This window comes from Taeniopygia guttata, chromosome 4 (assembly GCF_048771995.1).
Source record: "Taeniopygia guttata chromosome 4, bTaeGut7.mat, whole genome shotgun sequence".
Taxonomy (NCBI): Eukaryota; Metazoa; Chordata; class Aves; order Passeriformes; family Estrildidae; genus Taeniopygia; species Taeniopygia guttata.
In genome coordinates, this window is record NC_133028.1 from 8,846,718 (window position 1) to 8,869,386 (window position 22,669).

The window sequence follows — 22,669 nt, forward strand, 5'->3', positions numbered from 1 at the left end:
AGAATAAACACTTTTCTAAGGTGTATGGTCCAATAAATAAGTATCAGTCATCAAACATGAAAAGTTAACTGTCAAAACCTGTCCTTCCTCAAAAAAGGTTTGGGGGGAAAAAGAAAAGACAATCAGCCTTTTTATTTTCTGGTTTTTTAAAAAAATTAAAAGAAAATATATTAACTCACTGCCTCTTTCAATACCTTTAGTCACATCACGTATATTTAGGGTCTCTCTCAGATCTTTGCTCATGTTCTGCTTTTGACTTAAGGCAATCTCATTCAATATGGAAGAATGTGAGATTTTTAACTGTACTTTGTAAGAAGTTCATGAAGCCATAGGCTTGGAAATGTTCATTTCCTCAATATTACAAAAGATTCAGTTTCACAGATGAACTTTATTGAGTTGCTGTCGCCAAGAGTAATCCTGAGTAATCTGGAGTGCTGGGTCCAGCTCTGGACTTCTTAGTAAAGGAACAGCATGGACATACTGGAGGTGGTTTATCTAAGGCTGATGATTTTGGCCTAGAAATATCTGTCATGCTAGGACAGAAGTAGAATAGTTCAGCCTGCAGAAAGCTCAGAGTGGATCTTAATGTATATAAATATCTGATGGGATGATGGAAAGAATACTCATACAGACTTGTGGTGATACCTAGTGAGAGAAAAAGAGGTAGTAGACACTAAGTGAAATATGAGAAATTTCATCCAAACATCAGGAAATGCATTTTTACTCTAAAGGTGACTGAACATTGTCACAGGCTGCTTAGAGAGGTTGTGGAGTCTCCATCTTTAGAGGCATTTGAGACCTGGTCCTGAGAAGCCAAGGGGCATGGACAAGACAATTTTAACAGGTCCATTTCAACCTCACCCTCTGCCCAGTTGTGATCATCATAGCTACATCTGTCGTGTACAAAAATCATGGTAGTATAATCATTTGTACAAATCATCTGTTGTGTACAAAAAGTATAAAAAGCATACTTTTTATACAAAGTATCACCCAAAGCCAGGTAATTCTTCACAGACTTCTTCCTATATGCTTCACTAGTTATCATTATAATATCCTGAATTCACAGAACTAATCCTTTAAACATACTCAAGGAACCCAAAGAAGGCTTGGCATGATCCTGGTATAAATACTATGATTGAGATAGTAAAAAATTATAGACAAAAATTAAATTGCTGTTGTACATTAAGAAGAGTATTCACCTATGAAAACAACTCACATGTTCATGGTTCAGCTGTGCAGTCTCATGCCTTGCTACACTCTTGTGCAAACTACAGCAGCTCACACTAAGGAGGGTCAGACTGTTCAACAGTAAATTAGAAATAACCCAAACATTTGCAAAAAGGCCACAGCACTGGAAATACATTCAGTCACATGCTTTGCCAACCTGACCTGAACCAACACCCCAGCATAACACCAGCAATTAGCCTGTTGCTGAACATGGAGCTGCGACGTGACTCACAGGTTACCAAATCCTGGAAACTTGAGATCACAAGTCAGCAAACTGGCAGTTCAAAAGGCAATACTTCTTAAGCTTTTCTCCTCCATTTGTTAAATAGCATTATAACTTGCCTGTCACACAGATCTAATTCTCACATCATTCCCACTGGACATTTGACTTTTCAGTCTGAACTTCAGTGAACCTACAGGAACTGCTGAGAGTTTTCTTTTCAGGAGAGGTGCAGTAGGTTAACAGGCACAAAAGGTCTACAACATGCTAATTAATTCTTTTCCCTACAGATCTACTGTCATACTTTGATGGGCCTGGAGAGCAGCATAAAGCACCTAGATCTTAATTTTTCTTTTTGAATATTCATTCCATTAATCTATCACCAGAAATGTAAAAAGCTCATTTAAATATTATTATGAGGCTGCAGAGGGTGCTCCAACACCACTTAATAGACATTTTCTATTCAATCCCCATATTCCTCAGCAAATCCCTCACTGAAACAATTAGGATTTGGAAATAATTCTGAAGGCTGGTTAAGAATAGACGTCCCTTAACACCTTGTTTTATCCAGAGAAAAGTTATATGAATCACAAATAAATTCTCCTCCCCCACACCAACATAAGGTGTTATCAGCTGAAATAACATCAGGAATGCAGCCCTTCTCCATCACATTGCCTTTTTCCTGCACCTAATTGCTCCACATGGATCTCATGGACTGGGGACCATGGAAAGCAGGCACACAGATATGGAAACACATTATGTAATATCATCCTCCATATTGCCTTTAAGTTGCTTAAGCAAACAACCTCCCTAGAAGCAGCTTCTGCTGCTTTAAGAGTTACTCCTCAAGAACAGTAAAACTTTCAGCTCTTTTTGTGACCACTGAGTGCAGTGGTGCAGTGCCACTCAGTGCAGAGTGCAGTGCTTTGTGTAGGTACTGCTCGTTTACTGCAGAGATGGGGGCAGGAATTACAAGGTAAGAGTACCTCTACTTGTGTATCCCAGATCTTTTTTATTTAGCTGTGCAGAAGTTTTATTTGCTAGCTTTCAAAAAACAAAATGCAAGGGGGAAAAAAGGAAAAAAACATCTGCTTTTGGTTAAAATTAACAAGGATTTGTATTCTCCTCTTTCTTACAGTTTTCTACATCTCATTACAGTAAGCACACAGAGAAAAATATTACAGTATCTGACAATACTGTCATTTCAATATATTAATTCTGAGCCAGCTGATGAAAATTAAATAGAGGAAACACTTTTAAAGCATTTAATTTTTTTAAATGTTTAAATAGTGTAATTAGCTGATCTTTTATTCTACTGGTTCCAAGCCCAAAATTAACAAGTTTCAGGTTTGACAATTCATATATGGAACTTGAAACAGAGAACAGATATGCCAAACTCACAGTAAAGCATTCACCAAATACCTTCACAGCTCTTTTGGTAAGAACAGCTAGCTCAGAGCACCATGCAGTTCAAGAATGAGAGCCCTGTCCTTTGCATAGCTCACTGCCTTGCCTCGCTACTCCTGCAGAGGTTTGCTTCCAACATGTGCTATCTGTGCCACCAACACTGCAAGATTAATTGCAAAAACATTTTATACAAGGTCTGCCCCTTAATGTCACCTAAAAATAACTTTGGGTGAGCCTATTTTATGCTAAAGAATTGAATCAGAAGCGCCAGCTTTCAGTCCCACATGACCTCACCTGGGTTTCAGACTGGCCTCTGCGTTACAGAAATTAACACCTTCCATGCAAAACATAGAGCAACAGAATTGTGCAATTTGGGTTGGGGTTTCATTTTACCAGTATTTATATTACAAGTAGAGCATAAAATACAAGCCCTAAAGACACTGAAGGTGCAATTCCATAGCTGGTACAAAAGACCATCCTGCCACCAAAGGAGGAGTTTGTGCTGCACCTCTCCCCAGTTAAGTTGGTAACTGAGCCTGTAAAACTATATAAACAAAGCAAGGAAGTTTCCACCTGGGATAGAAAGATAATCTAATGCAAGACACAGCTACACAATTTCCAACACCAACATCAGGGAGGCAAGACAGCAGCACATGGCTGCAAGCTGAAAAACCAGCTGAGCACCAGCAGCATTTCTGCATTTTCATTACTATCCTAGTTGACTTAAAATTCACAAGGGGAGTGCACAAAAATTCTTTATGAGAGTCAGGTATCCTGGACACTGGAGACAGGCAAATATGTATCTCTCTGCTCTGAAGCAAAAACTACTGCACTAATACATTTGACCATATCTTATTTCACAGAAGAAGATTTCAGTCATTGCAATAGAAAAGTTGCCTAATGAGCAGTAAAGAAGGGAGTAATAAACAGCGTGTAGTAACAGGGTTCAAGCAACCAGACTGCGACCAAGTAAGTAAAATCTACATCCTACCATGAGTTTGCAATGAACAGGTTCAAAGGTTAAGATTAGTCATTACTTTTATCATAAAAAAAGTCATAAAACTTTTATCCAAAACTATAAAGCCTGTTTACATCACAGGTACCAGCATTTAGCATCTAATTCCTGTTTCACTATGCAGCATTACATCAGCAATTTGATTTCACAAAAAGCAAACAAAACATAAAATCTGGAAGTAAAAGGCCCCACCTCAGCTGAGGACTCACACCCTCCAAATTACAGAAGCATTTTAGTGGAAGGAAACTTTTTTTTTTCCCCTCAGAAGTTTTGCAAGTACACATACACCAGAGATGCTACCACGAGGGGGAGATGAGAAAGATGGAACTAACTGGAGGGATGGTTAGTGAGGCATCATTTTAACCATGACTAATTAAAAGCTGAAAATCACCATTACCTATCTCCCATATGTTCTCATTTGTAAGAAGGAGTTGGACACTAAATCTAAACATATGGCAGCAGTAAGTTGCACTCCAATCTTTGAATAGCAAAGTACATACAATCTGGTCTATTGCTTCGGCTGTAAAATGATATTGCAGGGTAACCTAAAAGGAAAAATCTTCTCGTAAAAAGCACTGGATAAAAAGAAGTGGCAAATAAGGAATAAAATGGTTGAGAAACCCCCAGATTAAGCTTTTCTGGCTAGTTTGGCTATTGACCTACAATTAGGGCACCAAATAACCTCTTCGTACCTTCATGCCTCAATCCCCCATTTCAGAGACAGGAAGTGTGGCTATTTATATTTGAAAGATGCACAGATGATCCCAAAGTTTTGGATCACACACAACATGCAGGCACATGTGGATATATATAGACTGAGAAATAACTGTAAAAAGAGCTGGAACCAACCTCACAACATTTCACTGCTTGACCTGACTGATAACAAACTACTCTGGGCTTAAGCAAAATTGTGCTTATCCTTCTTACAGTAAAACTAATGTTTCCAGGAGAAAGGTTGTCACCTCTTAACTCTTCAGGATTACTCATGAACTATTGTCTTACACAGCATACAATTTCTCACAAAGTATGAATTTCTACTAGACACATTTCTTCTCTAAATTAATCCAAAAGCTAATCAAACTAATCAAATGCACCGAACAAGTCAGATGACATCATACAACAGACAACCTCTTTGTTTCACACAGGAAATAAACCCAATGAGGCACCTACAATTCACCAACACTACTTTGTTAACATCAGAACAGTAGATTATATATACATGAAGACAGATATATATATTATACCAAGAAATTAACACAACATTTCTAATGTAAAACATGGTTTTAATGTTTTCATTCTGAAAAGCATGTCATCTTTTCAACGATTCATTCATTTTTGAAAAAATTGCATCCCAGTTCCATGTGTAAAAATACTTCAAAATTCAGAAGTATTGGTTTATTGTATCAATTATTGGTTTATTGTATCAATTATACACAGGACTGTCTACTATGAAACTCCCAAACAGTAACTCTCAAATTTCAATAGAAAAAGAAATAATTACAACCTAAGACTAAGGCTTCCTGAAATAAACTATTGCCAAAGGAAATAGTGTGGCAAATTTATTGAGAAAATGTAAGTTCAAAAATCACTGGAAAAAAAAATTGCCAACAGAATACAGACTAAAATAAAGAAAAATGCCTAAATGCCCAATAAGAAGCCTTGCTTCCTTGTCTCTTCTAGTGAGAGAAGTGAAGAGAAAAAAACCTACTGCCTTTCTAGTTCAGTCCCTGTCTTCCTACTGTCACCACTACTAGCAGGTCTAGTATTTGTCAAGTATCCTGACTGAAATCAAGAAGGAAAGCAATTTATAGCACGTTTGCAATTATGCACAAAACTCCACCAAAAAATGTAGGTGGAAGTAATGTTAGGGAAACAGAAAACATTGCAAGCAGTAAACAAAACTTTTGGATACAAGGGTATGATATAACCTAGGGGAAAAAAATTAAAAAGAAACCAACAAAAATTTTAAAAAACCCAAGTAACAGCAAAGCAAACAAAAAACCATCCACAAAAACCAGTCTTACTGAAAATGAGAATACTTGCTGTGGATATAATATTCTCTTTAAATATACTTAGCTGCTTCAACAATACCATTAACAAAGGAATTATCAAAATACAATAAAGCTACTGAAGATACTCTTCCATAAAATAACTCCAGAACACCACCACACTAGCTGAAACCAGACTCTCCTACATGAACACATCAGTTCTCAACTACTTCAATATAAAGAAAACTATTAGCCAAATTAACAATTAACACCAGTGAGCACCTGTCAGTGCACAATAAGCACTTTTTAACATAAGGCCTCTTCCAATTATTTACTCCTGATCATGACATAACTTCCTTATGCTCAACTTTTTACAAAAAAAAAAAAAGTAAGATAGCTGTGCAGTGTACAGGAAGATCATTCCTCAAAAGAACACACTGCTACCTATGGTCTTGAAAACAAACCTTTAAATCCAGCCAAACTCTCCACCATGAGCATTCATATCAAAGAGAAACAGACTTAAAGAAAAATCACTGCAATCAAAATTACAGCCACACAAACAAGACCCGTGTTGCACACTTGCAATAAGCACCCATGGCACCACTTGTCCTTACAGGACCTCATGTAACCACCACTCACCACCAAGGGACACAGAAAAAGCTAGCTGCCATTCCCACTTCATCTCTTACACCTCAGTGAGGACCTGCAAGATTCCTTAAAATCCATAGCAAAATAAATCATGGGTTCCAGATGAGATTTGAAGGGCCTCTGCATTTTTGCCTGTTCCTTACATCATACTAACTCTTCCTTATTCTGTAAGGGCTTTCATCCATCTTGCACCATAAAATCACACCAATTCCATCAAGACATTTTTGTAAGGCTGTTGACTAGATCAGGTGTACTGGTCCAGCTTTACAAAAACTACTTAGAAAAAACCATTGAATATTTAGCAATGCAGACATCCACTCCCTATTCAGGAATCTTGAAAATAAAGTAAAAAAGCAGACAGCGCTTTGAGAGGATTTGGAGGGTTTTACAGGAAGAATGCTGGTATGTTCTCATTTGTATGCTAAGAGCAGACAAACTTCAACAACTGGACCAACACAGAAAGGTAACATTTCTGCCTGGAGATTGGTGCTTACAAAAGGAGAATTAGACAAAGAGACATTACTATGAGAGCCCACACCATTCATAAAAAAGTTTATTAGATGACAAACATCCAAAAGCCATTTCTACACAAACACTCAAGGCCCCTTTCAGGCTCAGGTCATTTCTTGGCAGGAAACAATAGCCTGAAAAAAACTGTGGTTTTGAACATCTGATGAACTTCAGAATGTCAGGAAATGTTTCCTACATTTAAAGGCTACAAAGGAAGGTGAGAATTAGAAGAATGCAGAGCAGAAATGCAGAACACCCTGAGCATCCGGTTAGTTTAGCCTCAGCCACCTATGATTCCCAGAGATCAAGGTGCCACTTGATGACAGGAATTGACACATTCCAGCATAAACATCACCCTGATTTAAATTAACCTGTGTTCCATTTCAAAATAAAGAGCAGGCATTTTGAAAGAGTAGGAGAGTCATCCTCCCTTTTTCCTCTCTCAAACTATTTTTCTAACATTTCTATGGCAAGTCTTTGCTTTAACCCCATCTTTTTCACCTTCTCCTCCAGTTTCTTTCCCCCCACTTGCTTCCCTTTCATTTATTCACCCAGAATGGTGTACCCAGTACTGATATGATGCCCACTCATACATTATTCATACTTGATAATCATTCAGAATGAATAAAGTCCCTACAAGAGAAGAAAAATAAGCTTATGGCCTACCAAGTAGAGGCCTCTATTAAGCCAAGTAGAGGCACAACTCAGCTCCTGTTTATCAGCTTTTCAGGGCATCTTACTCCTAAACAGTATCGAAAGCAGTAACAGCAATGGAGGAGAGGGTAGTGAATGCAGAAGGACCAGAGGAAGAACAATTATCTATGGGATCAGGAAGGTCAAGAGCAATTGTCAAACTAGAGGTCTAAATAGTAATGCAAAAAAGCCACTGACTACTGTAGTGACGAGCAGGAAAACCCTGCAGGGTAGAACAGACAAACAGGATGTTGTAAGTCTGACCCTTGTCATCAAAATAAATAACAGCAAGACTTTACAGTCACACCAGCAAAATATAGTGAGCCAGGAATGTTTTATATTTAAGTTGTCTGAACAGTCTAGCTCTCAAAAAATCTCATTCTTTGCTCCACCCTAGATGTAGACGTCTAGAAAATGAATTACAACTTCTGTCACTCACCTGTTTTCAAGTAGCAGACAGTGCCTCAAAGGAAAACCATACCCTGTTACACTGAGCTGTCCACCAGAGCCAGGCTAAGTGCTTTGCTTTAGCTGACCTAGGGGCAGCTCGAGTTTATAGGATTCAGGAGCCTCAGCTAGCATGGAATGCAGCAGCTCACATCCTGAATGCAAGCAGGGGGCACATGGCCATTACACCAGTGATCCCAGCTTGTTATTTGAGACACAATGAACAGCTGGAATATTGAGTTAGTTCAAGATGAAAACAAAGACTCAGCTGAGAACAGGTAAGACAGACTCAAATTTAGCATCATCCTCCAGTAAAACAACCAAGCTGGAGAAACTTGTTCTTTCACATGCACTATGAAGGTGGGTCAGTCTTCAAATGTGAGCCAAATAAACATACACAGCCTTCAAATAATTTATTTTTAACATCATCATTTAAAAATAGTTTTGCTGAATTAATTTAAGTCAATGTTGCCAGCACAACTGCCAGGAAAGTAGATCACCATAACTATTAAAGCAGTTAAATGCAGCACATCAACAGCATTTGCACTGTTTATTTTTCAGTTAGTTCAGTAAGAAAATGTTCTTCTGTAGTCTGGTGCTGAGGATATTCTTAGTGAGAGTTTTTTGTCATTCCTCTAAAATAACCTAGGACAAATTCATTGTGATTTTTAAGGAGTAATTTTTTCCAAATTCTTTTAACTACCATCACATTGTGGGAGGAGAACAACAGAATGTAAACATCCAAATCAGGTTCCCTGGAGAAACACCAGAAGTTGAGTCTGCAGGACAAGGGACACACCAGGTAACACCACTGGCTGTTTGAAAAAGCTTCTAAAGAAAATGCTTACTCCACTGGAATCAAACTCAGCTTTAAGCACTGAGAAGTCAACAGTTATTATGAAGACCAGAAATATTAATGAATTGAAAAATTATTGCTCATTAAAAATAAAAAACTTCATGAGCTGTTGAAATATAAGAGCGCAATCTGTAGCTCAACAATCTCCTATGCTGCAGACTACCAAATTTTTTAAAAGAGCCCAGAGGAGACAGCAGTTTCCATTCATCTCTTCTTTGTCCCTAGGTATCTGCTGCAGGACACAGAAAGAGATAACCACCAGGCATCACACCAGGCTAGATAGACTTTGGATCTGATATCTTATGATTCTGCTCACAGCAATCCACATCAAAAAATAATTTCACCAGGTACAAACACATTTCACATCAGAGTAATTAAAAACAAACAAGCAATTCTCTTAGACAACTGCAAGAGTGGTCTCTTTCCCTTTTTCAGCTACAGGTAAACCAAGGCTAAGAAACAATAAGACTGCAAGTAATTGTCTTGATTTAGCTGCAGTGCTACAACACATCAGCAAAGAATTATTAGCTCCCACACTTGTGTTCAAACCACTAGATGGTGCTTCTAAAATGAAGCAATTCAATATGCAAAACTGAATAATGCATGATGATTTATAAGTTGCCTTCCTCAGGATTGTTATCAATAACACTGATTAATGTAGTTAAATAACTGCAGACTCTGATCAGAGAGGGGCAACAAGAATAATTACACAGTTAAGTGAGATCAAAGAGCTGATCATTAAAACAGGGACTTTTCAAAAAGCCAGTAACAGCTGTTTTCTCAAGTAAGAAAAACTCCTCCATCTTCTGTCTTGGAAAGTCATTAGTTGCTAATATAAATATTACACTAAATAATAAATTTTGTCCACAAACTGCTGTGCCCAAAGGTTTTGAATACTGTATGGCACCAGTCAAACGAAAGTAAGTTATAAATAGCATTTACCTGTTCTTTCACTGTTCATTTTAAGACATTTTTCCCAAGAATAAACATGCTCTAATTCTCTTCTGTGAATAGAAAATTCACTTTTAAGATTTGGAAATTATAGGCAAAATAAGATGCTAGCTGCTTTCCATCTATCACTGGGAATTATCCTTCTTTTTTTATTCACTCCCCCAAAACTAGTACCAATAGCTGTTTGGCAATTCCAGCAGCTTTGTCCTTTTTCGTTTCTGACCATTTCCATCCATTTAAACGCTGCTTAAAATAATTCTCTCTCTTCCTGCATCTCAATCTACTGACCCAATTTTAAAAATGCTTTTTGCATTATATTAAGCACACTTAACTGTGTACTTTTTTACTACCTTCCATTCTTCTAACAAACTTCTATTCATATTTAAAATCCCTTTTTCTACTTACAATCTTTTCCTACAAAAAAATCCTGCAAACATGTTTCTTTTCATACCATTAAAAAACACCAAATCAGCTATTTCCTATTGTATCTTTTACTTTTTAGAGTCAGGTTACAAGGCTCCTGAGAAAGATTACTTTGTGAAGTTTTTGGTGTTCAACATTCACCTAGAATTATTTTTTCCCTTTTTTTTTTTTTTTTTGAGCAGTTCTCTAATACAGAACCTCCCAGAGGTTATTTGGATATTTTTGAGTTTTGCCACTGGCTCTCACTTTTCTACTTTAAGGGATTGCTCTAGATTCACTAAGCATACTCTCTTCATCTTACTTGCTTGTTCCAAGATACCCTTTTACTATCTATTAAGCCTTTTTTTAATTAGCATACCTATCTGCTGTTCCAAATCCTTTACCAACTATAAGTAGCAACAATTATTACTAGCTATGGCTTACTTTCATAGAAATATAGCTAAGATCCTTTAAAAGGAAAGAAAAAGCCACTATGCACAGAGAAACAAACCTTCTCCAAGTACCTGCCCTTCCACTTATCCCAAAATGCTACATCTGATCACAGAGCACCACTGCAGACACAATTAACAAGCAGCAAGAACCTCTTGAAGATTTATCTGCTAATCCAGCTGTAGAAAGTAATTATCAGATTTAAGAGACCCATGAACAGGATTTCAGAATAAACACAGGGGAAGAAAGTAACTACAGTTCTCAGCATCTCAAGCACTCCAGAGGGAGAAGATGCTCAGCCCCTGAAGGGTGTGAAAGACTGTACCGAGTACCCACTTGTCAGTAAGTGCTCGCTCCTACCTACAAATTGGGGCCATTTCAGTGAACCCACCTTCTCAGCCCCATGGGAGTCAGACTTTGATTTAAAACAGACGCTGAGGGCACAGCTGCACTTCGGTCAGTCTTAGACAAGGGGGTGTTAAAAAACACATCGACAAAACCTCCAGACTTTATGCATATTTTGTGAGCATCCTTTAATTGGGGTCAGGCATTCACAAAGTAGTAACTTTACTACCAAGGACTACAAATTTTGACTGAATTACAGGAACATAGCTGCTAGAAGTTCACATTTACTATGTGAAAGAAACTAGGAGCAAAACAATTCAGAGATATAAACACCAAATAAGCAATATTTTTAAAATAAAACCATGAAAAATAAACATACGCTGAAGATGTTTCAGTCTGTTATGCTAAACAGATTAAAAAACATATTCAAGTTGTGGTTAGAGACAGACTTTTTTCCCCTCATACACAAAACAGCTCTTTCAAAATATCAATAAACATGAGCTCAATTCAAAGCAGGTACCCCTATGAGCTAGTTACCCATGCATTTTTCAAGCTAGTCTCCAGATTTAAGCAGCTGCATTCATAGATATTATTCTGAATTCTTTGGACATCAAATGCATTTCAGATCTCTGCAAAACCAGCCCAGTTTTGTATTTTTGCTGGACACTCAAATCTGCCTGGGAGCATGTTCTGACCGGACACCTGTGGAATGTTCCAGCAGATACAAGATAAGAAATTCCCAGAAGTGGCAGGGAACATTGCTATTATATCTGTGCACACAGACAAATATCTTGATTTAGACAGGATCGTTCTTTTGCCTCAGAAAGGTGCTGATGCCTGGGAAGCCTGCAGTGTGCTGAGGAGGTCAGAGTAACTATTGCTCCACCGATGTGCTGCAATTCAAGAACACTACTGCTTCAAATCACCCCTCTGCAAAAGTGTTCAGAAGCAAACACCATCCTCCCTCCAAACACTTAAAAACCCATTGAACCCACAGTCCCCAAAAGCAAAACACATATTACAGACAACATTTTAAAAATTAAACAACAATCAATGTGGCACAGGAGGCTGGAAACAAAATCTTGTCTCTGCTCTGTCTCCAATACATCAGTTAAAAGTCTGCCTCCCGGCAGCTCTACAGATCACGTCACTGCTATTTATTTCATTCTCTGGTTACCTCTACCGCTGGCATTTGATCCAGTTTATCAGAATCTGGTGTATCAGCATACCTGAGGAACAGAGCTGGGCAGGAAAAGCACTGACTGAACAAGGATCTAGGGAAGCCGCGCTGCTCCCGTGACACACTCGCAATATTAGTCAAGATCTTCCACTTCCTACACCCACATTTTCTCTCCCATTCTTGGTATGTTCAAACAGATGCAGCAGTTACCAAGTAAATACCCCTGCCTCGATGCAGGTCCTGCATCTTGCAGTAACTCATTATTACCCCAAGACTTGTGTGATTCTACCTTTTTATGCACTCTGTTCTATTTCATTTCCTTGTCTCCACCATTTAAAAAGATTAAGCTGAATTAATTTGCATATTTTGGGGCTGTGTTTTTTCAGGGATGAATTATGAAATAGTTCCCCTAGGATTAAGCTAAACCATATATTCAGGTTTCTGAGCAGGCTGTACTGTGAATTTGCTGCACTCTGATGTCATCCCACCCCTCGCCTTCAAAAGTACCTCTGAACAGCCATCACAGCTCTGGGCCAAACACCCAGTGGTATCACATACACAAGTCCTATTATATGGCATTAGGACCCAGAATACTTCAGCAGAAGTATTCCCCATCACTGGGAGCAGCAAAACCTAACTGATAAAATGCACCTGGAGCCCACAGTACCTTACACAAGCAACACAAATCCTGAGACCTGAGAGCCCCCACCAGAGTAAGTATGCAGCAAAGTCCTCTTCAAAACACATTACATTCAAAACAGACTCTGGAACCCACTAATCTTTTGGGAAAGAAACATTGCAAATTCCTTTAAATACAAAAGCAAGCAATACAACCAGGAAAGGTACAGTCTCTACATGTGAGATCCTCTGCCTCACCTCATATAAAAGAAGTGCTATTCAAACCTCTGTGTGTTTAATGACACAATCCACACCCACTCAACAGGCACACCAGGAAAAATGCCTTTTTCTGGAGCTCTTACAATTCACCAGCAACCCATTCTGAATACCAGAACAAAAATGACGTTGTAAGCTACTGAAACTAAGAAAAACTGTTGGCAAAGAAGGTATAAATAGACAACAAAAAGCAGTGGTGCTGGTTCTAAACCAACAGCAATAGGCGTTCCTGATTTATGAGGCCCAGTGTCATGCAACAGGCTTGAAAAGTTACTTCACCCCAAGAGAAGTCCCACAGAACTATAAGTATATCTTGTTTGATACAGATCCTGAATGCCAAACACATGCCTTACGACAAAGGACAGCACATTAAAAAACAAGTTTTATCACAAAAAGATAAAATTGCCATTAGAAAGAAACACAATGTGCAATCTAGTGAATTTTGTTTAAAAAACAGTGACAAGAGCTGTATTCAAAAATATTTCCTCTGCATTTAACAGTTTTCCTTTTTGCTCATTACCTATTCTTCCCTTGTATAAAACAACTAAAAATAAGAAAATTCAATGAAAGTTACCTATAACTTGTTACTGTATTTTTGGTTACTAAATCTCTACATTATCTCCCTTGCAGTTATTAGCAGCAATATCTGACAATTATGTGTTCAGCAGCTGCCAAGAGTTAGGACTACATGTAAAATCCATAAAGCCAGTGTAATATGAACTTTTATTTTGCAGCATCACCTCGGCTTTTTTTTTTTCACTGCAACATATTGGCCAAAATTCAGCCAAAAGAACGGAAGGTGCACAAACTGAGACCCAAGACTGATAGCAAAGCATAGGAAAAAACGTCTGATAGAGACCAACAGAAACCAAAATTAAATCAAATACTTCAGAAAGTGAATCACTGTACTGACTGCTGTAACGGCCGGACAAAAAAAGATGCTAGAGACGTTCAAAACCAGTAATGTCCTTGATTTACGAGCCGAACATCACATACCAGACAAGATCACTCTCCAGACAGTTGTTACTTAACTCGAGGCAGAAGATGATAATTTCGTTGCAAAGCAAACTGCGATTCTTGGATTCCTTCCAAGAATTTCAAAGCGAGAAGGACACAAAACACTCACCTACAGAGCACCTTGCAATAAATCTCCTAACTTACGAAGTTTTCAGGTGCATACACACAGCGTTAACGGCACAGCATCTCCCGGTGCCGGGCTCGGCGCAGCCCGCAGCGCCCCGGGAGCGCCGCCCGGGCAGTGCCGCCTCTCCGCGGTGCCGGCAGAGCCCCGAGCCCGCCGCGGTCGGAGCGGCCCCGCGGCTCCCGCTCTGCTTTGTCATCCCCGCCGCAGCGGGCGCCGCGCTCCGCGCTCCGGAGCCGCTCCCGCGCTCCGCCCGCGGGCTCCGCTCGCCCCGCACGGCGCCCCCGGCCGCGGAGCGACCCGCGGCTGCGCGCCGGGATCCGCCGGGAACCGCGTCCCGACTTCCACCCGCGGCGTGACGGTGACCCCGGGCAGCGGCGGCTCCTCGCAACTTGCCTTGGGTTTGTACAGCCACTTTCTGAACCTGTTCATCATCACCGCGGCCGCTGACACCCCGCTGCCGCCGCCGCTGCCACGGGAGCTGCCGGCTCCACACCCGCGCCGCTCGGAGGACCGAGGCGAGCCGTGCCCCTCGCTGGGAAGTCCCCGGGTCGCGCTCTCCTCCCGCTCCGCCGCGTTTCCCCGCGGAGCGGCCGCCGGGCGCTCCCGTCAGCGCAGGGACCGTCCGGCGGCTCCGCGCGCGCCGCGCCGCCCCGACCGCCCCCAAAACATTGCGCGGCCGGCGGCAGCGCCGCCCCACCGCGCATGCGCGACACCGCCCCCGCGCCCTCCCCTCCCCACCCAATCGGGTGGCGGCCCGGGGCGGGCACGCGCAGTTGCCCCGCCCATCAGACTGCTCATTTGCGTAACACGTGAAGGGGGCGGGGAGATGCGTGCCGCGCAGGCCACGCCCCGGCGACCGCCTTGTTGCAGTGGCTGCCGGGAGCTGTAGTTTTCCGCGGGCCGCCCTGCGCGCGTCCGCTGGGGACTCGCAGACCCTACCAACGCCCGCCAGCGCTGTCCGTGCTCCAGCAACCGGCGCGCCACCGACCGCTAGCTGTCCATGAGCGGAAACACCCACGGGGGAAAGGTACTAGCTCCGTGGCAACGGCAGCAAACAACCGCCGCCATTTGTTTCCGCGCTCGTGTAGTTCCGGGTCTCCGGTCGCGCCGTTTCGCAGCACTGAGGCGGGCTCGCAGCAGGACTACAGCTCCCAGCAGCCCTCGCGCTCCTTGGCAACGGCGGCTGGAGGGAGCGCGCCGGGACACGAACAGCCAGGAACGGGAGCGGGAGCGGGAGCGGCGGAGACGGGAGAGGCAGCGCCGTGCGGGGCAGATGTGGCCGTACGTGACACCCCCGGGACGAGCCGGGTGCAATTCCCGACGCGTGACAGTGGCGGGTGCCCTGGGCAGGCTCGTGGCTCCTTCGCTCCTTTATTTTCATGCAATCCTAGGGTCACAGAGTGGTTTGGGTAGGAAGGAACCTTAAAGCTCATCCGTTCCCAACGCCCCCGCCCTGGGCAGGGACACCGGGACACCTTCCTGTGGAGCCGGCTGCTCCAAACCCCGTCCAGCCTGGCCTGGAGCACTGCCGGGGATGGGGCAAACACAAATCCTCCATGGCCTCACCACCCTCGCAGGGAGGAATTCCTCCTTAATGTCTAACCTAAACCTGCTCTCTTTCCTTGTTCATATTTATTAGGTGTTTGTAAGTACAACAGAAAGCATCAAGGGGGCTTACAAGTGTGTTACGCTGTGGACAGGGTTGCTGGGCTTTGCTCCCTGAAATTTTGGGCAAGTAGCCAGCCTTGGTGTTCATTTGCTAACCCACCTCATAAACATAGTAAAACTTATTTGCAGAAGGTTTTGTACAATAAGTATTCAAGTGTAAAGTTATGCAAGCTAAGAGATTAAGAGATAAAAAATACCATGTCATGTTAAGGAAAACACTTGCAGTAGGTATGCAAAACATTGAAATACATGAAAATTAAAATTAAGATCCTCAAAGTGAACATTTTCCATCTGATCTGTCTGAATTTTGCGGGGAGCCTTAGTTCAGCTCTTTTTAAGGACAGCTTTCATTAGAGGAAGTGCAATCACAGTCTTTCTAGGCCAGGAATGTGGGAGCAGATATAAAACCTGAAAGAACGTTTCAGGTCACTGAAACCAATTCCTACAATTGTGGCCACTCTTATCCACTGTAATTGCTTTCAAAATATCTCCAAGCTCCACCATAAAATAAGGTCAAGTCAGGTTCTCACCTCCTTTAACTGAAATCTACAGCTGATAATGGAAGAAAATTTCTGCCATTTTATACACAGTATAAATTTATATCATTTTTATACATAATAAGTGGAGTAGTTTTCTAATCAATTGTATGGAAATAAGGGTGCATATCATACAAAAAGCATTTTATTCCCAATGTATATGTTTTTAAAACATTGCCAAAAATAATAACAGCTTCTTTTATTAGAAGTGGGGTCTTTTCTATTATGACCCCCTGTGTGTTCAGAGATCTGAAGGCATCTTAGTTTTCACATTCCAGTTTTGGGGCTTAATGATTGTTATTTGGGAGGAGGTGTGGATATCAGAGCATGAGAGCTCGAATTTCTTACTGGTATGCCAGAACAAAAAGCATTTGTTACTGGCAGAGCTGTTGGAGCCTGAATTATGATTCACTCTGAAGTACAGAGATATTCCTCCCTCGCTTATCCAAAATCCCTTGTGAGTGTAAGAACCTTGGCAGGTTCTTACCTGAGAAAAAAATTATTCTCAGAGGAGTGAAGTAACAGTGATTCCCTTGCACAGTGGTGCCTCTTTCTGTATTTGTCATCCCTTGTTAGGATCCAACTCTGTTTTGCTGGACTTTTTTTTTATTTGGAGATTTTGTCTTGATCATAACAGGTACCTAAATGGCTATAGTGAACATAATCACAGACAAACTCTTTTATTTCAGTTCTTTGAGATTAGTAATGAAAAGTGCTTTTTAGGCAATTACTTAGTAAGATGGTGCTGAAAGGTAGAGTACAATGCCCCTGTGTCTAGAAATAGTATCATAATGTTTAAAAGCGAGAAATTAATTATGTTTACCACAGTGGGGATGAATCATCTGGATCGGGCATTCTTTATTGACGTCAAAATATTGTGATATATAAAATACAAGAATTATTTTCAAAATTGCATTTTTATTTTCACCATGGAAAGGTACTTTTGTTCTCATTTTTTTCCCATTGCTAAACCAGCTTAATGACTTTCAGGCCTGGTAATTGCTGTGATTGGTCTTTCATACACAACAACGTGTGTGTGTAGGAACAAATGCATTATAGTTCTTGTCATCTGAACATTAAAATTGAGGTAACAAGTCCTACACATTCTCAGACATATGGGTAAGGCTTCATTGGAGAGAGACAAAATCCAGTCATTTCACAAGCAAAGCATCAAACATAAATACTCAACTGCTGTGCCTTCACAAACCTTGGCAGTGGCCCAGACCACTGAAATGCTGTGATCATGGCCCAGCCTGCTGACCAACAGTCACTGCTTCCTTATAATTCCTCTCTGTTCCTGTTCTTTTGTTGCTTTTGAAAAACAGGCTGTTTACAGCAACATGTGATGAAATTTAAGACTAAAATTTTGCTTTCTGATACATCTCACTGGGAACAGCAGTGTGTTAAGTAGGACCTGTATGCACACAGGGAAAAATCCATGTCTTTTTCTATATTATCTTTAATTATATTTTGTCAAATAACCTGGTGCAGTAACATTTATCCTTAAGATATTTTGAGATATTTAGAATATGTCATTTTGTCTTCTGTTTTCTTGATGTTTGTACTGTATTTTCATTTCTCCTGTCAGCTGTTCTGAGTAACTGTGATTTTAAAAGCTTGACCTAAATGTTCTCTTCTACATTACTGCAGTCTAACTTCTGTATGAGCCTATCACCATGCATTATGCCACAACTGAAGGAGGCACAAAAAAATAATGATTTTCTGTATTTATAGGATTCTCCATGGTGAAGATGGTCAGCCACAGAGAACTTATTGCACTAATAGTGCAACAGCTTAACAAATTCAACCCTGAATATCAGAGCGTGGAGGATTTCTTGAATGAATCAGCTATGATGTTGCAGGTATATTAAGTTTTGGTTGATCTTACACAGTTTACTTTGTAATTGTGTGATTTTAAATGCAAAGGTATCTGTTTTCTAACGTGTTGTTGTAGCTTTCATTGATTTCCCTTACAGTGACATTTTTTGTTCATGAGTAAAGCCTAGATTTCTTATGGTTATCACCAGAAAACAAGGCAGTAAAGCCCAGAGGGGTTGAAAAACTGCTTGGATAGCAACAAGAGGAAGGGAAAAAAAAGGCAACAACCTTCTAAAATTGATGTGATAGTCATAGGGAAAACTTCTGTTCCACTTCTGATTAAGCTGTTTTGAAGATTCTTACCCTTTTCTTCCTTCCAAGCAGAAGTTTCTGACAGCACACCCATTTGTATGTACAAATGCAGGTCAGAAGCTGAGTCACAGGATCAGGTATTCTTGCTTTGAGGACATAAGTGACCACCACAACAGTGGGATAGAAGGACAGTGACAATAAATCAGCCAGCAGATTCTAATTTAATACTGCAAGTAACCAGAGCATGATTTTCCCATTTGTTTCTGTTCTGGCTGAAGCAGTTCCCATCCTTTCCTGACCATAGTGTGTCACCTCTTTCCATCTCTTTGTCCTCAGTGTCACCCTGACTTGTGCTGAGGCAGCTAGTGGAGTGAATCAGCTTTAGCAAATCACTAAGGGAAAACAGTAATATTGTTTAGACTGCTATTGTCTGTGTGTTCCATGTGTTATCAAATGACATTGCTGGAGCCCTGATTCCACACTGCCATGTGGCTCCAGTGCTCATTTCCCCTTCTGACAATAAGGTATAAACCACTGCTATTCCAGTCAGATAGTCTTTTGCATTGATTTTGCATAAATACAAATAAACTAAAGGAATATAAAACTGTGGATGTGTGGTAAGAAAGCCAGGGGCTGAGCAGTGGCTTCACACCCATTCCTGGGGTGCTTGCCTTCTCCAGCAGTTGCCACTCAGGCCCCTTTTTTCTGACCCTGCCCTCCCGCCTTGTAGTACTGGCATAACTCTTTGTGATTCATATTCTAATTACATCAGGGAACTGATCCAGTTTCAAAGTAATCATTTTTCACTGGGCAGAGAGCAGGTAAATTCAGTTACCACTGCTGCCAAAATAAATGTTTACAAAAAATGAGTCTTCAGATCATTGTTCTTCTCAACCCAGGAAAGGTGATACAAAGACAAAAGAAGGAGTGAAATATGAATTAATTAGTGAAATATGAATCTAAAGTTTTATAATAAACCCTTTAAGAAAGGGAAGGACAGGGAGGATAGCTGAGGCCAAAGGCAAGGCCAAAATCTTTCTCTGGATTACTTTTAGGTCTCATAGGATTTATCAAATAAAGTAAAAAGTAAGACCTTTGTTTATATAAAATTCAGTTTTGTTTCAGTACTAAATGGGTGATTAAAATTCATCATGAAAAATTAACTTAATTCTTTCTTTTCTGTTTCATAAGAGGAAGGTAATCCTAAAAATATTGTAGCATTTTTGTACACATGATTTTCAGGCTTGGTAACTTACCAGTTAGCCAATATTAACTATTCCATGCAGAAACTTCCTTCAGTTTGTATTCTGATTAACAGCCTGGCTCTGAATAACAGACTAGATTCATACCTGTTTGTCTCATGCCAGCAGCATAAAAAATAGCAAAGCTCAGGTTGTCTACTGACCAGGAAAAAATCAGGAGAGTCAAATTCCAAGAGACCAAATCTAAGTAATTACAAGACTCAGCTCTATATTTATTTGCTGACTTAGGTGTGCAGTATATCACACTTGACTTCTCGGCAAGTCTTCTGCTCTTTTAAGCTCTTTTAATAGTTTTCCATCCCCTCACAGTGCATTCAGATATTAACACTGCAGGTGTCATTCATGATGTATATCTTTATTGTAGTTGGGTGTTTTAGAGTCTTTATGTCTTCTCATGTGTTATCTGAGGTGTCTTGTTTAGTTCTTTGATAACTTGTTGATGGCCTCCATAAAATATCCTCCTTAACCTATTGTTCACCTGTCTGGGGATGTTTCTGGTGAAACCAACAATTTTGGGCTAGACTATTTCCCTCAAAATAAAAACACAGTACACAAAAGTCATTCCAGAACATGTTCAAGGAGTTCAGCACCCCACTGGCAGGGGCTGCAGGAGCCACTGTGATGCCAGTCTTGTCAAGTGCCAGATCCTCAAAATAAGTACCTCTGACAGCCACACACCTTCACCTGAACTGCCAGGAGCCAAGGACATTCTGCAGAGCCAAACCTCTGTCAGAACAAAGTAGATTTTAAGAGCAGTATATGTAGGAACTGATTGAAACTAAACAAAATTACTCCTTTGGAAATGTGATAGAGGAAATGAAGAGATGGGCATCCTCGGCTGATCAGAGATGGGGAAGACATCAGCAAAGAGTAAGAAATGAAATTCAGAATGGAACTGAGTTGTGAAGCATCTTGACAGGCAGCTTTAGTTTTATGTGCTAGAATCAACTGTGAGATGGTAGGTGGAGTAAGTGGGTCAAATCAATGGACTAGCAGGATGAACTTAGCAGTAGCATTCCAGATGGTTGGTTTCCTAAGATGGGGTTGGTTAAACCCACGACAGAGACACTTATTTCATTAAAATAGAAAATTCTGAGAAACTACCTTCGATTTTTAGCTAGGAAGTGATAGGAAAATACTATTTGAAATGTACTGTTCAAAAAGAGTAAAGAAGATGTGCACATAGTGATGATTATCTGCATGAAAAATGACCTCTGGAGTCATGGGTTTGACTGACAGGCAGGGTGGCAATAGAACCAATAACTGAGGAAAGAAGTAGCATGAGAGTGCCGAAGCTTTGTCTTTGCACTGTTGAAATTAAACTGACAACAATGAGAAGGAAATGTCACAGACAGAGGTTCGCATCCTAGCCTGAAGTTTAGGGTTCTTATTTGTGTACATGATAAATGGGAATATGTTACAAAAGGCAGCTGGATGCAGTGCTGCAGGAGGGAGTCTGGAAGGCACAATCTGTCTTGATCCAAATATCCCTGTCAGCCATTTACCAACAGCAGGAGACCATTCTTGTGGGAATCCTTGCAAATTAAAGCAATAAAAATATCTGGTGAACTGAGGCACAGGAAAAAAGTGAAAGTGGGCAAGCAATTATATTTTAAAATGAAGGACTTTACAATATGAATGTATTAAAAAAAAGAAAGAAGCAAAAAATAAATCAGGTTGAAGCCATCAAGTTGAAAATTTATTTGCTTTGCAAATGATAGTAAGAAGGAATTCAAAGATTTTCATATTGTATCTTTTACTAAGTATTCAATCAGCCACTGTTGAATATTCTGATCAAAATTCAACAGGTTTCTTTTGGTTTCACTCTGCTGCTGCAAAGGTGACACCAGTTCAGAGCATAGTCAATCTTCAGCAAGATTTTATTTTTAATTTCTAGATGCACATAAGGTTACATAATTAAACAAAAGTCAAAATACATGATTATGTGAAATAGTATATTTTGGTCTCTCATAGAAACTGTGTAGAAATGTTTATATTTTGACAGTGCACAATGGCTGTACTGTAGAGGTTTGGAATACTCTGCTAGCCAAATATTGAGTGCATGGCAGAGAAGAATAAACTGAGTTCTGTTCTATGCCCCATCATTTTTCTATCCCTGGCCTTTTTCTTGCCCTCAAGTTTATTTGCTCATGTCTCTTTATTTAACCTGTCCCAGTTCCATCTCTTCAAGTGGTTGGTTCCAGTACTATTGTCCTGTGCAGCAAGTCCTGCCCACCCCTTTGGTATTGTTCTGCTCGTTTCAAAGTTCTTGCACATTCAGTTCCAATCTCTACTGTACCTCAATAAAATGATAAATATCTCTCTCTCTTTTCAAACTGAAGCCCACAAGAGGCAGATGCCACAGAGAAAATAGGTGAGACAGGATCTCTTCTACCAGTTTGAGCTCCCAGACTGAGCCAGCATGGCTTGTTCCAGGCTCACCCTGTGTTGTAGTGAAAGCTCTGCTTGCCCTGGACTGGGCATGGTGAGGGCACACACAATCCTCAAGGGAGTTCACTGTTACAGTTTAAATTCACACAAAACACATGCAAATGGCTATTTTTCACTTGGCAAAATGTGCTTGGATTTTCATGAGAAAACCAAAAGGCCAAATTTGTAAGGCACTGCTGACTCCTGTATGCCACTTTGAAAATACATCCCCAGCTGTTTCCCTGGATTTGGTTTGAAATTACCTA

At 40.5% G+C, this 22,669-nt stretch overlaps 2 protein-coding genes across 7 annotated transcripts in view; one reads left to right on the forward strand and one right to left on the reverse strand.

The window, feature by feature from the left end:
• Nucleotides 1-15,066, reverse strand: part of ZFYVE28 (zinc finger FYVE-type containing 28) — a 145,686-nt gene extending 130,620 nt beyond the window's left edge. For 2 of the 4 annotated variants that reach the window (XM_030270586.4, XM_012573675.5), the window contains exon 1: nucleotides 14,771-15,066. In XM_030270586.4, coding sequence (XP_030126446.4) covers nucleotides 14,771-14,809 — 39 coding nt within the window. In that variant the 5' untranslated portion in view covers nucleotides 14,810-15,066. The remainder of the gene's footprint in view (nucleotides 1-14,770) is intronic. The other 2 variants (XM_030270585.4, XM_012573674.5) reach the window with 1 other exon arrangement.
• Nucleotides 15,067-15,267: 201 nt separating this feature from the next.
• Nucleotides 15,268-22,669, forward strand: part of CFAP99 (cilia and flagella associated protein 99) — a 49,162-nt gene continuing 41,760 nt past the window's right edge. The window contains exons 1-2 of one of the 3 annotated variants that reach the window (XM_030270587.4): nucleotides 15,268-15,404; nucleotides 18,316-18,443. In XM_030270587.4, coding sequence (XP_030126447.4) covers nucleotides 18,324-18,443 — 120 coding nt within the window. In that variant the 5' untranslated portion in view covers nucleotides 15,268-15,404; nucleotides 18,316-18,323. Of the gene's footprint in view, nucleotides 15,405-15,470; nucleotides 15,659-18,315; nucleotides 18,444-22,669 lie in introns of those variants that run through there. The other 2 variants (XM_072927941.1, XM_030270589.4) reach the window with 2 other exon arrangements.